Source organism: Nannospalax galili, unplaced genomic scaffold (assembly GCF_000622305.1).
Source record: "Nannospalax galili isolate Female #2095 unplaced genomic scaffold, S.galili_v1.0 scaffold11, whole genome shotgun sequence".
Taxonomy (NCBI): Eukaryota; Metazoa; Chordata; class Mammalia; order Rodentia; family Spalacidae; genus Nannospalax; species Nannospalax galili.
This window is the reverse complement of record NW_008330735.1, coordinates 6,393,105-6,408,017: the sequence shown is the minus strand read 5'-3', so window position 1 is coordinate 6,408,017 and position 14,913 is coordinate 6,393,105. Positions and strand designations below refer to the sequence as shown.

Genomic DNA, 14,913 nt, shown 5'->3' with positions numbered 1-14,913 from the left:
TTTTTTTTTTTTTTTTTTTTTTTTTTTTTTTTTTTTTTTTTTTGAGACGGGTCTCCCGTAGCCCCAGCTGGCCTGGAACTCACAAAGATCTGCCTGCCTCTGCCTCCCAGGCACTGGGATTAAAGGTGTGTGCCACCATACCTGGCTTTGTTTTTGTTTTTAAACTTTTGTATATGTGTGATGTTGAGGCAAGAGGATCATGAGTTTGAGGCTAGCCTGGGTTACTTTGTGATAGCCTGTCTCAATAAAGGTAAAGCAAAAAACCTTGATCTTGTACAAGTTACTAAGCATCCCTATACCTCAGTCTTTTCTTCCTTAAACCTGTGTTGTGTTTTTTGTTTTGTAAAAATCTTTATTACATTTATTTATTTGTGTGAGGTTGTATGCAAACATATACTATGGCATAGGAAAATCGGAGAACAACTTGGGGGATTGTGCTTTTTCCCTGTACCATATGGATTATGGGTATTGAACTCAGGTTGTCAGGGTTGGCCAGCAAGTATCCCTACCAACTGAGCAACCTCACTCCAAACCTTACCCTTTTTCTAACAATGAGTTAATGTACATAAACTTGTTGAGCATCATTGTATAAAGTATTTGTAGTAAATGCTGCTAGTTTTGCAGTGGTTTTTTTTTCTAACTGATTCTAGTTCTAAGAAGTTGAATTGCTTCAACTTTCAAATTTGTAATATGTAAGTGCTAACTCTCTCATTGTTAGACCCACTTCTTTTGTGTGTACCCTCCTTTTGGCCTGTGGCATATCCCACCACCCACTAGGTCTTTTTCTTTTTCTTTGACTATTTAGATGTGATTTTTCTCCTGTTTCTCTTACTCCAAGTGCTTCTGTGGTTCTCTACCTGGGAATGGATAATTTAGAAAAAAAGAGTCTTTGAGTATCTATTTTAACACCTTAGGTGTTACATACCCTAATAAGGCTGTCTTATTTGAAAACGGTCTACTTCCTATATCAATTTCTTCTGGATTATAGTTATTTCATCATATAGCATATAGCTAATACAAAGTGAGCTTTACTGTACAGCAGTTCTCATGCATTTTTCATGTGTGTTCCATAGAAAAAAATGTTTATTCTCTTTTCCTCTGCATTATTAACCCAGGCTAGCATTCCCTGACACAGATGACAACATCTTTACTGTTCTTGTAAGTGTATTCATGGCACTAAAACTACACTGTAAACAGCCCCCGCACTTCTTTGGGGATCATCTTTTCCCTGCTTTCATCAGTTTTCACCTGCCAGAAGAATCACAACAACATCCAATTTTTTGTGTGTCAACTTTGACACCGATGGCTCTTTATAAAACCCTCTGTAAATGGATCCACACTACAATTAGCCCACCTGTTTTTCTAATGTACTCTCATAACATAGATGTCTTTGCTGTTCTACAGCTTGTGTGAATTCACTGACTTATTCAAACCCTTCTCATGATGACCTGCATTCCCTGTTCAATGAAACTTTCTTTGTTACATAAAAACTCTACCTTCTGTAGAATTCCTTTCCTCAGAATTTTATAGGACATTGAACATACACAAAGTAATTTAAGTTCATTCTGGTATTGTTCCCAACATTAATTTTATGTATCCAAATATCCACCACTTGGCGAATCCTGAGAACATATAATGAATACTTTGGGGGAGGGGTGTTGAGAATCAAATCTAGAGCCCTGAACATGAAAAACCTGTGTTCTGCCATGAGCTGCATCTCCCAGCTCCCACAAAACCTTTTAGTTGACTCAGTAAAAGTTTAATTAGTATCCAGTGAGTAGCAAAAATAGTCAAATATAAGTAAATTTAGTGTAGACCTGGCGATAATTTTTAGCACATTTAATTGCTGTTTATAATGACGACTCACAAGGGTCTAGAATTTCCAATAATAACTGACAGATAATTCTATGACTGGAGAACTTAAAATGTATGAGAGACATCAGTAGGTGTGGTCAGCCTGGTAAGTCTGATTGGTGTATACACTAGCATAAGGATGCATACTTTTTTTATAGCTATACTTATGTCTGTCTTTTTTATTTTTTGCAATGCTAGGTTTTGAACCCATACTATTATACATACTAGACAAGCACTCTTACCACTGAGCTATACCCTCAACCCCATTTATAGTTATATTTAATAGGAAATTTTATGATTTATAGAAATAATAAAATTTATTGTAAAAAAATTAGGAAATGCAGATTGAAAAACTTAGAAATTGTCTTCCATTGTTGAACTGTTTCCACTAAAATAGAACTCTGTGAGTTAAGGTTCAGTTTTATCCACTGCTGTACTGTCAATGCTAGAGAAGAGCATGCCACATAGCAGGAACATAATTGCTGAATAAAAAATTAATTATCTGTAGACACTCCTCTCCTGATAGCTTTACTTTAAAATTGAGAAGGTACAAAGGAGTATGTTCTCCAATCACCTAAACAACTTGAAAATCTACTTGTACATATTTATTATTTTTATTTATGGTTGCTTTTTTTTTAAGATTGGCCTGGCGTGGTAGCACACGCCTTTAATCCACAGAGGCAGGTGGATCTCTGTGAGTTCAAGGCCAGCCTGGTCTACATAGCAAGTTCCAGGACAGCTGGGCCTACAAGGAGACCCTGTCTCAAAAAGACCAAAAAAAAATTTTTTTTTAAGATTTTTTATTATTTTATGTGTATGAGTGTATTGCCTGCATGTATGTGAGTGCACCTGTGTCATGCAATGCCATGGAGGTCAGAAGAGAGCTTTGCGTTCCCCTGGAACTGGAGTTAAGGATGGTTCATAGCCACCATGCTGGGAATTGAACCCGGGTCCTCTGCAAGAGCAGTCAGTGCTCTTAACTGCTGAGCCATCTCTCCAGCCCCTTATTTCTTATTTTATGTGTATGAGTGTGTTGCCTGCATGTAAATGCACCCATGTCATGCAGTTCCCATGGAGATCAGAAGAGGGTATTGGATTCCCTGGAACTGAAATTACAGGTGGTTGTTAGCTGCCGTGTGACTGTTGGGAATTGAACCCAGGTCCTCTGCAAGAGTAGTCAGTGCTCTTAACCACTGAGTCAACTCTCCAGCCCCCTTTTTTTTTTATTATTGAGATTGTGTGTCACAGCACATAACGTGGAAGTCAGAAGACAACATTTTACCATGTGGGACCCAGGGTATCAAACTCAGGTCCTAGCATCCTTCGTAGTAAGCACATTTACCCACTAAGCTATCTTGGCTGGTTCCTTTGGTGACTTTTTGAAACAGTCTTCTTATACAGCGAGGGCTGACCTCAAAGTTGTGACACTCTTACTGCTTCTGCCTCATGGGTGCTGGAATTATAGGTATACAACACTATGCCTGGCCCATTTGTTCCATCCTAGAAGCCATTCTTAATTATTTTGCAAATTTCTTAAAACCATTTATATTCTGTTGTCTTTCAATACATACTTTTTTATTGTGTTAGAAATTGGAAAGAAGCCAAAATGTAGTGGAAAAAAAGATTCAGAATAAGGGTTTGTATTTAGGATTCTACTTGCTTTCAGGTTTTGTTATTAAAGCTAAGCTTTTTTAAATAACTAGAACTAAAAATCTTCTTGTAACTCTAGAGTAAAAGAAAAATACAAGAAACAAGTTAGAAATGTACGTCTGCAATTCTTTTGTTCATCATTTATTGTGAACAACTGCCATAGGAACTTAGATGCTGGTCTGGCCCTGACTGCTTATAGTGTCTAAAGGTACAAGTTTTGATTTGTTCCAAGTGGTGAATGTGTGAAAACCTAAGTAAAATGTAGATTTTTTTTTAAAGATGGTGTGTGTGTGTGTGTGTGTGTGTGTGTGTGTGTGTGTGCATGTGCGTGTGCGTGAGGTCTTACTATGTAGCCACCTGGCCTTGAACTTGTGATCTTTCTGTTAGTCTCCCAAGTTCTGGTGTTGCAGGCATGCTACAGTGTGCTTCTTGATTCCCCACTATGGAATTTATTAATTTCTGTTTATTTGTCAAATCTATTTTTGAACCATTTCAAATTAATTATAATTATTAATGATTCTTGACAACTTTAAAAGCAATATACTTTTTAAAATTTATTTTATTTTATTTTGTCTTTTTGAGACTGGGTCTCCCTGTAGCCCCAGCTGTTCTGGAACTCACAGAGATCGCCTTCCTCTGCCTCTTAAGTGCTAGGATTAAAGGTGTGCACCACATGCCCAGCTAAAAGAATGTACTTTTAAAAATATTAAGGGATTTTTTTTTCCTCAAGAGATAAGAAATTGAATTTGTAGACAGTGGTCAAAGTACAGTTGGCAGACAAACTTTTATTTCTCTAAAGGAGAATTTTTAATTTTCTAGACATTTGCAACAACAATGCATAAAATACTCAAAGAAATATGAAGTGTTTCTATCATTACAAAAAAAATGGTTTTGAGCAGCTAAATACTGTAGCTTTCATAGATTTCCATATGGTAGTATTCCAGGTAAATGACATGACAAAACTGTTAAAATGGTTATTTTGGGACTGGAGAGATGACTCCATAGTTAAAAGCAGTGACTGCTCTTGCAGAGGACCAGGGTTCAGTTCCCAGCACCCACTTGGCAGCTAACAACCTGCCATAACTCCAGTTCCAAGGAATCCAATACTCTCTCTTCTGACCTCTGTTGGCATTGCATGTATATAGTTCACTTACATACATGCAGGAAAAAACTAAAATAATAAATGATAAAAGTTTTTTAACTGGATCTTGCCAAAGTTATGAGGGAAAAAGAGTTAAAAATTAATGGAGTTGCTAAAAAATTTTTTTCTCACAGAGCTTACAAACAAAATTAAATAATCTACTGAGGTGAACATTAGTTGTATGAATTGTTCAGAGGATAGTTTCAGTTTCAAAGGCAATCCATAGGCCAGGCTTGGTGGCGCACTCCTTTAATCCCAGCACTTGGGAGGCAGAGGTAGGTGGATCTCTGTGAGTTCGAGGCCAGCTTGATCTACATAGTAAGTTCCAGGACAGCTGGGGCTACAGGGAGACCCTGTCTCAAAAACAAAAGGCAATGACCAGCGATTTCTTAGGAAATAACTGTGTAAATTAGCAAGTAACTGGAAATTTAAGTTTTTAAGTGTTCAAAGGTATCAAAAATACTCTGTTTACTCAGTGTTACTTTGTCACTCTTATTACCATAACTACTTATTTGATTCTATATTTACAACTTAGTTATTAATATTACAGTTTTCTTGCACTTCTATGAAATAAAATAAAGGAAGCTGACAATTAAAAAAAACGTTTCCCTCCAAAACAGCTTTTCATGTATTAGTAAATTCAGATAGTTCATTTAGGGAATGTCAAGATCTGGTCATATAACTCAGTGTTAAAACACTTGCCCAGCATGTACAAAGTTCTGGGTTTGATCTCTGGCACTTCCCAAGTGCTAGTGTTACAAGTATGCACTACTATGCCCAGCTTATTCTCTCAGCTCCATGATGTTTTGTGACAGGAAACTCACTGTATAAGCCTAGGCTGGCTTTGGAATCAAGATACAAACAATATTAGCTTTGTACAATGAATAAAATGAACTTTAAATTAATACATTTCTGTTAATTAATGATAGAAAGATCTAACAATTGAACTTGTTGAGATAAAACATATATCAAGATTTTTTTTAAGACTGGGTCTATTCTGTAGCACTGGCTGGCCTGGAACTTGCTTTGTAGAGTAGGATAGCCTCTGAGATCCACCTGCCTCTGCTTCCCACATGCTGGGATTAAAGCTGTGTCTATGCCCATTTGTATCCGAATTTTTTATTTTTAAATTTTAAAGTAAGTTTTAATTAACTATGAGGATAATTATTTTATTGAAGGATGTGAACTGAAATTAAGATCAATGAAGGTGGGCTGCAGAGCTGGCACAGCTGCTAAAGGCTCAGGCTCACAACCAGAAAGAGAAGATTAATGAATGTGCCCAAGAATATTTTAACCTGTGGGCGTGATGTTTTCATATAACCGTTAATAAATGCTACTGAGAGTAACACCCTTAGGGAAGAACATAGTGTATATAACAAAGTTGATGCTGGGAATGATTAAATGGTTGATGAGTGTGGTCATCTTTTCATTTTATTATTACAATGTAGATTTTATCTTCAAAACAGATTGATAATCTCTCAACATTGTTGTAAAGGGTTTTTTGTTGTTGTTTTTGTTGTTGTTGTTTGTTTTGTTTTGTTTTGTTTTTGTCTTTTTGAGACAGGGTCTTCCTGGAATCCAGGCTGGCCTGAAACTCACTGTGTAGATCAGGTTGGCCTCAGTCTTATAGAGATCCTCCTGGCTCTACCTCCCGAGTGCTGGGATTAAAGGCATGTGCCACTGAACCCTGCTCATAAAGAATATTTTTAAATAAAGAGATTATTGGGGCAAGAAGTGGCTTGGCTCACTTGATAAAGTACTTGCTATGCAAACATAAGGATCTGAGTTCAGATCCCCAGAAGTGGGCACATCACATCTGGAATCCTAGTGCTGGGAGGCAGAGACCGGCAGATCCCTGGAGCCTTGGAGTTCACTGACCCATCAGACTAATGAGCTCCAGGTACTGTGAGATATACTGCTTCTAAAAATAACCTGGAGGGGCTACAAAAATAGCTCAGTGGTTAAGAATACTGGCTGCTCTTGCAGAGAACTCTGGCTGGGTTTTCAGCACCCACATTAACCATTCATAGTTTCAGTTCTAGGGGATCTAATGCCTTCTGGCCTCCATGGGCATTGCGTGCACATGGTGCATTTATATACATGCAAGAAAAACACTCAAAACATAAAACCAAAAATCAATAAGGTAGAAGGCCAGAGAGATGGCTCAGTGGGTAAAGGTGCTTTGACAAGCCTGATGCCCTGAGTTTGACCCCTAGGATCCACAAGATAGGAGAGAACTGGCTCCCAGAGATTTGTCCTTTGACCTTTACACATGTTCCCATGACACACATGTGCATGAACATATACCAAATAAATAAATGAGTAAATAAATAAGCATAGCCTTTTAAAAGGATAGAGAGTGGTTGAGGAAAACAGTCAACACTAATCTCTGGCCTTTACATGTAAAGGTAAACACAAAGACACAGAAATGGGATTTTTTTTTTTCATCTTTTTGAGAAAGGGTCTTTCTGTAGCCTCAGCTGGCCTGGATTCGCTATGGAGACCAGGCTGGCCTTGAGTTCACAGAGGTCTATTTCCTGGTTCATATCTATTTTCTACCACTGTTGACTTAATAGAAGAGCTTTCAATATTTTTTACTGAATTAATGAATGATAATCAGTGGCCATGTGCTAAGAGCCAGAGAGTTGACTTTATTATATTAGTCAAAAGTATCTTTTTCTATATATGTTTGTTGTGCTAATACCATTAAGAAAATAATCAATGAATTCAGAAGTCAGGACCAATTTTTATAGGGGTAACAACTTAAAATTATTTGTAGATCATAATTTTAAGATTTTTTTTTTCCTAGCCAGGGGACTTTTTGAGATACTTTGTAGCCCAAGAGGTCTCATCCTACTGCCCCTGAGTGCTAGGATTATAGGCATGAGCTATCATGCCTGTTTCTAGACATAATTTTTAATGAATGCATAAATGAGATCATACTTGTAATACAGTCTGGTTTTCTCTCTTCCTCCACACTTACCACCATGCCAACCGTAACCATGTTTAGTAACTTTGTATCTGTTCCCTTGTTTTCCATGCTCTTAAAAATCATACATAAACATGCATATAGGATGTATTTTTGGCCATTGTTTCATGAAGATTAACTGTTACATTATTAACCTCTCTTCCATTTGTCATGATCTTATGGAGACCCCTCCTAATTACTTAGTATAGTATAGCCATTTTATTTATTTATTAAATTTATTTAGGTCTTTTTGAGACAGGGTCTCTTTTGTAGCCCTGGCTTGGAACTCACTATGTAGACCAGGCTGCCCTTGAGCTCACAGAAATCCACCTGCCTCTGACTTCCGAGTGCTCAATTAAAGGTATGTGCCACCACACCTTGCGTATAGCCATTTTATTTTAGATGAGTACACACTAATCCATGAGGGTATGTCATAATTCATTATACTACTTGCTTATTGTGAGCATTTACTTAATTTTTTTGCACTAAAAATTTACAGTAAATAACCTTATACAAATGTTTTATATAACCTATTGCTTTATTTATGTGGGATGGATGCCAGGAATAGAATTATTGGATCTTGTTTCTTCTTTTTTCTTCTTTTCATTTCTTTTCATTGAGATAGGGTTTCATGTATTATAGGCTGCCTTCAAATTTGTCATGCAGCCAAGGATAGTGTAGACTCCTTTTCTGTAAAAAAAAAAAAAAAAAAATTTATGTGTATGAGTGTTTTGCCTGCATGTATGAACATGCTCCTGTGTGTATGGTGCCTGCAGAGGCAGGAAGAGGGCACTGAATCCCCAGAACTGGAGTTACAGATGATTGTTAGCCACTATGTAAGTATTGGGAACAGAACCCAGGTCCTCTGTAAGAGCAGTCAGTGCTCTTATTTGCTGAGCCATCTCTCCAGTCCCCAGTCTTCTGATCATATTGCCTCCTAAGAGGCATCTCCTAAGAGTTAGGATGACAGGCATGAGCCATCACACCCATTTTATATGGAGTTGGGAGTCAAACCCAGGACTTTGTGCATGCTAAGCAAGCACTCTACCAATCGAGCTATATCTCCAAGCCTTTATCTTTAAAAAAAATATGTATATGTGTGCACATTGTGTGAGTGAATGCTATGTGTGTGGGTGCCTATAGAGGCCAGAAGAGGGATCAGATCCCTTGAAGCCAGGGTTACAGGTGGCTGTGAACTGAACTCAGGTCTTCTGGAAGAGCACCAAGCAGTCAACCACTGAGCCATTTCTTCTGCCCCACCCCCTCCCTCTTTTTTTTCTAATGATTGTTATCAGTGGCTTTCCATAAAGGCTGTGCATGCTTTGTCCACCAGTGTATGAGATATCTTTCCCTTACATAGTTTTGATAGTGTTAATCCCTTTCAAATTTTACCATTCTAATGAGTATAAATTGATATCTATGATTTTAGTTTTTCTCATTTTGGAAGTTTGTATACATTACTTCTCTAGTAGCTGGTTTGTTGTGGTCCTGTTCTGTTAGCTTTAGTTTATATTCTGGTTACTCATGCACATTAAATAAATTTGAAAAAATAAAAAATAAACTGAAGAGAACCATGCAGGCAGGCTGATTCTTTCCTACTGAAGCAGGTATTTGTTTCTTCCTGGTTCCTTGGCAGAGGATTAGTATTGCCCTGATAGCTGTCTGTATTTACTCCTCAGCTGTCATAGAGGAGTCAACTTCTGTCAGCACAGCTTCAGTGAATAAGCTGGCAACCATATAGCTAAGGTTTAGTAGCCAGAAGAATATAAACTAAAGCTAACAGAACAGAACCACAACAAGCCAACTACTAGAGGAGCAGGAGAACTATCACTGAGCACAAGATTCACAGTACAGTACTGCTGCAAACCTCTGGAGCCAGAAACCATTGATCTGTGAACCAAATAGATCAGTAGGCTAAAGGAAATAGAGTGGTCACATAGAGACTTAGTAGCCTAGAGAATGAATCTGACAAACTTTTAAAACACAGCAAAAAGTCAAAGAAAGTAAAAACTAAATTTTGAAGGCATAGAATAGGTATTATAGAAAGAAAAAGGAAGCCAGTCGTGGTAGCACATGCCTTTAGTCCCAGCACTCAGGAGGCAGAGGCAGGCAGATCTATGTGAGTTCAAGCCCAGCCCTGTCTGCATAGCAAGTTCTAGGGAAAGAAAAGAAAGAGGAACAGATGGAAGACAGAACATGATTTTTATTATTTCCCTTATTCGGAGGTAGCTAGAATGAGAACCTAAGAAGTATGACTTCAGAGCCTCACAAAACTGCATTGAAGAGCAAACACTTGTGTTTATCATGTTAAAGTGTATTAATTTAAGATGCAAATTTGCCAGCCAGGTGGCACATACCTGTAATCCCAGCATGAAAGTGGAGACAGGAAGCTTAGGAGTTCAAGGCTATCCTCAGCTACATAGTGAGTTTGAGGCCATTCTGGGTAACATGGGACCCTATCTCAAAAAGGAGGGCGGGGATGCAGGGAACCGATCATTTTGGGCTTTAGGTGTGTATTATTCTATGTGGAATAAATCTCTTTATCAGCCACCTCATCCTTAAGATCTTAATGTTTCCTAGGAGATCTGCAACTCTACACCTGTGAGTTTTTTGCTTCTCCTAATGCTCCCTGTACTTGCCCACCTCAGTACTTTTAACAACCTCTTACAATGACCTGTTTCATACCCCTCTCCCCCGCTAAAATTGTTAGCCCTATGAAGGCAGAAGAGGCTTAGCACAGTGCTTGCAGTGTAATGACTGTGTGAATGCAAATGTATGTGCAAGTCTTACTGCTCTACTCAAATTGTTCTAGAATAGCTATTAGGGGAAAGCAAAGCTTTAAGTGGAGTTTGTCTTAGCTGTATTTTGGTAGGCCGTATAGATTATTTCTATATTCATCTCATGACTAACAAACTTCTTTTCACAAAATTGCAATGTGAGTTTGAAAGCCCATAGAATCAATTTATGAAAGACATTTATGATGAACATTTTCCATATTGGTTTCTATTGTAAGCTCTATTTTTATTCTTTCATTGTTTTCTATTCCTCCCTCTCTCTCATTTATTTTGTATGTTGGGGGAGCAATATTGATTCCAGTCATCTGGCTTGGGAGCAAGTGCTAAGTACCCACTGAGCCGTCTCCCCCTCTCCCTCATTTTTTGCTTTCTTTGTTTAGTTTTGAGACATAGTCTCAAAAAAATTTGAGGCCCAGGCTGACTTTAAGTTCACTATATAGTTGAGGATGGCCTTCAACACCTGATCTTTCTGCTGGATTATAAGTATGTACTTGTTATTTTTAAATGAAAAATTTAATGTGTCGATAAATTTATAAGGTTTGTTAAAAAATGGTCAAAAAATAGTTAAAAAAACAAACTGTTTTTAGCTATTTTAAAAAAGTAACATTAATTGTATGTTTTTTCTTTGTTTTTCTTCAGATTAAAGCTAAAAATTATGACAAGGTTGAAAAGGTGAGTTCTTTTAAATATATTTTCAAGTTTAAAAACTATATATAACCAATATGGTAAATATAGTAAAAATTAAGTTATTGAATCTGGTAGTAGTTATATAGTAGTAATACTTACTCAGCTTTCTTAGAAGCTTAAAAGTTCCTTAGCCTCAGGGGGAATAAACATTAAAACTATTTTGGGATTCCTTTTCACTCAGGTGAGTATGGCTGACATCAAGAAAATAAATGAAAAGGACAGATGTGATTAAGGCTTTAAACCCAGCACTGGGGAGGCAGAAACAGGTGGATCTCTGTGAGTTCATGCCCAGCCTGGTCTATCAAACAAATTCCAGGCTAGCTTGAGCTACAGAGTGAGACCCTTGTCTCCAAAAACAAACGGGGTGGGGGAGGAGCTGGAGAAATGGCTCAGCTCTTAAGAACACTGACTGCTCTTCCAGAGAACCACATGGCAGCTAACAACCATCTATAACTCCAGTTCCAGGGGATTTGACACCCACTTTTGGCCTCCGAGGACTTTGCACAGCACGGGTGCACTCACATACAAGCAGTGAAAAACACTCATGCACATAAAATAAAAATAAATTTAAAAGAAGGAGTGGGACTGGAGAAATAGCCCAGGTGTTAAGAGTATGTACTGCTCTTTCAGAGGACCCAAGTTCAGTTCCCAGTACCTATGTCCACAGTACCTACATCAGGTTGCTCAAAACCCCCTCTAACTCCAGCCCCAGAAGGATCCATCACTTCTAGCCTCTTGGGGCACTGCTCTCAGGTATACGTACCCCTTCCCGCCTCATAATTAAAATCAAATCAACAACCAAAAATAAACAACAAAGCTATAGCAAACCTAAGTATATACTCTAAGTCCTACCATAGAGATATTTTCATATCCATGTTCATTACTACACTGTTCACAATAAAAGAAATGGAACCAGCCTAAATGCCCATCAGCAGATGAATAGAAAAGGAAAATGTAGTACATATGGATACAGTGGAATCATGTTTGTAGGAGAAGGGAGGAAACTAACTTGTACCAATTACTACATTTTTCTTTCATGAGGATTCTAGGGGTGTGGGTGTGTATGTGATGAAATTAGAAAGGATACCAAGAGAGAAGAGGAAGAGACTTTCAGGGGAAGAAGGAAAACATAAGGGTATGGAATACATTAGCCATAAAAGCAGAGGAAGTGCTTTTGAGGAAGGAAGTGGAGCAGCAGGAGGGGGACAGAGTGGAGGGCAAACAAGGATCAATAAGATCAGAGTAGGAAAATACCTTAATGAAACCCATTACTTCGTATGCTTACAATATTTTTGAAAAAGTGAAGAGGGGCTGGAGAGATGGCTCAGTGGTTAAGAACACTGTTCATGCAGAAGACCCAGGTTCGAATCCCAGCACCCACATGGCAGCTAACAACTGTCCGTAAGTCCAGTTTCAGGAGATCCGACAGCCTCTTCTGTTATCCAAAGGCACTACACGACACAGGATATTTAAAAAGTGAAAAGATTAGAAAAAGAAAATAATTTATAAAATTTATTTACCTATTTATGGTGCTGGAGAGAAAAAAAATAATTACACTCTACTGACCAGACACATGAGCATGATTTTATCTAAGTTGAAAGGAAGGAATTGTTATTTCCTTTTTTTTTTGTCTTTTTGAGACAGAGTCTCCTTGTAGCCCCAGCTGTCCTGGAACTCACTATGTAGAACAGGCTGGCCTTGAACTCACAAAGATCCGCTTGCCTCTGCCTCCCAAGTGCTGGGATTAAAGGCATGCACCACCACGGCCGGCTATTTCCTTTTTTAGAAAAAAATAAGAAAATTAATTTCTAGATGGGTGCAGTAGTACCTCTTTTAATCCCAGCACTCTGGAGGCAGAAGCAGTGGATCACTGTGAGTTTCAGGCCAACATGGTCTAAGAAAAAGAAAATTAGTTCCTGAAAGGATCTGATTTGGTTGGTTGGTTGGTGGGGGGGTGGGTTCTTTTTTTTTTTTTTTTCTGTCTTTTTTTGAGACAGGGCCTCCCTGCAGCCCCTGCTGACCTGGAACTTGCTATGTAGACCAGGCTGAACTCCATCTCACAGAGATCCGCCTGCCTCTGCTTCTGGAATGCTGGGATTAAAGGTGTGTGCCACCATGCCTGGCCTATTTGGTTTTTTGAGACAGGGTCTCCCTGTAGCCCCAGTTGGCCTGGAACTGGCTATGTAGACCAGGCTGGCCTTCATCTCACAGAGATCTGATTGCCTCTGCCTTCTGAGTGATGGGACTAAAGGAGTGTGCCACCACACTTGGCTTATTTTGGTTTTTTGTTTGTTTTGCTTTTTATTTTAATGTGTATTGCCTGCGTGTATGTAAGTCACCTCTGTTGTACAATGCCTGAGGAGGCCAGAAAAGAGTGTCGGATTCCCCTGGAACTGCAGTTAGGGATGGTTGTTAGCTTCCATGTGGGTGCTGGTCTTCTGCAAAAGCATCCACTGCTCTTACCCACTGAGCCATCTCTCCAGCCCCTTGATTTTGTTTTCTAATGTGCCATTTCATTCATGTACATGAGAAATTTATTTAACTGGATACTGATAATATTTTCTTACATTTAAAGCTATTTCAAAGATGCCTTATGAAGGTTTTGCACATTGATTTATGGAAGTGTTATCTTTCATACGTCCGAGAAACCAAGGGTAAACTACCAAGTTACAAGTAAGTGAAGTCATGATCCTAAGAATGCATGCCATCTCCAGACCTGCAGTCATTCCCCACATGAACTCATACTATCTCTTACCTTTGAGCTACCGGTGGGAAGAAACCTAAGCATTTGAAAAGTCAGGGTTCTCCAAGAAACCAGAAAAAGGTCTTCAGAGAAACTGTTTCTGTAACTAGAATTCTATCTTTATTATCTTCTGGTTATATTTTATTGTCTTATATTTAAAATCTCCCTAAATTTACTTCCAAGCTAATACTTCTTTCAGATATAGCTTACCTCCTTAGTGAGACAACTACCTATTTTCATACCTGAATAAATACATATGGAGTTAGGCATTTTAAAGGATAAAGAGACAGTAAGACATGAGCCTTATCTTTTTTATTATTATTATTTTTATTTTATATGTATGAGTGTATTGCCTGTATTTATATAAATACACCCATGTTGTACAATGCCTGTGGAGGTCAGAAGAAGGTGTTGGATTCCCTTGGAAATGGAGTTACAGACAGTTGTTAGCCATGTGGGTACTGGGAATTGAACCTGGGTCCTCTGTAAGAACAGCCTATGTTCTTAACAGCTGAGCCATCTCTCCAACCCCAAGAGCCTTTTCTTTGACAAGCTCACAAGTCGTAGACAGAGGAAGGTACATAACAATGACATTGATAAGCTAACATACTACTTTATATATTTCAAATATGTCTTTTGATTTTGTTTATAGTAAAATTCAAATGCTGCTTTTATATTTTAACTGTAATACATTTTGATAATTATTTTGATTTTGCTTTTTGATTTTCCAGACAGGGTCTCCCTTTGTAGTTCAGGGTAGTCTGGAACATATTACATAGCCCAGGCTGGCCTTGAACCACTATGTAACCCAAACTGGCCTCTAACTCAGGGCAGTCCTCCTGCTTCAGCTTTCTGAGTAAACAGCTTCTTGAGATAACAGGCATGAGCCACCATGCCCAGCTGATAACAGATTTTAAAAATATGTCTTTCATATTCATTTCAGAGAAAAAATGGCTCAAGCTTATGACTTTGCACTGGATAAAATTGGAATGGAAATTATGTCCTATCAGGTAGAGTTCAACATTTTTTTTTAGTTTAAACATTTTTAACTTTAATTTTTTATTTTTAAAATTTA

At 38.1% G+C, this 14,913-nt stretch overlaps 2 protein-coding genes across 4 annotated transcripts in view; one reads left to right on the top strand and one right to left on the bottom strand.

Moving 5' to 3' along the window:
• The window catches only part of Cstf3 (cleavage stimulation factor subunit 3), an 85,016-nt gene that overhangs the window by 46,444 nt on the left and 23,659 nt on the right, over positions 1–14,913 (top strand). For all 3 annotated transcript variants that reach the window (XM_029555296.1, XM_008851560.2, XM_029555299.1), the window contains 3 exons: positions 11,048–11,080; positions 13,671–13,768; positions 14,782–14,848. In XM_029555296.1, coding sequence (XP_029411156.1) covers positions 11,048–11,080; positions 13,671–13,768; positions 14,782–14,848 — 198 coding nt within the window. The remainder of the gene's footprint in view (positions 1–11,047; positions 11,081–13,670; positions 13,769–14,781; positions 14,849–14,913) is intronic.
• Positions 8,257–14,913, bottom strand: part of Tcp11l1 (t-complex 11 like 1) — a 90,179-nt gene continuing 83,522 nt past the window's right edge. Inside the window, exon 11 of the mRNA XM_017802883.2 lies at positions 8,257–8,303. Within this exon, the coding sequence (XP_017658372.1) occupies positions 8,272–8,303 (32 nt within the window). The 3' untranslated portion in view covers positions 8,257–8,271. The remainder of the gene's footprint in view (positions 8,304–14,913) is intronic.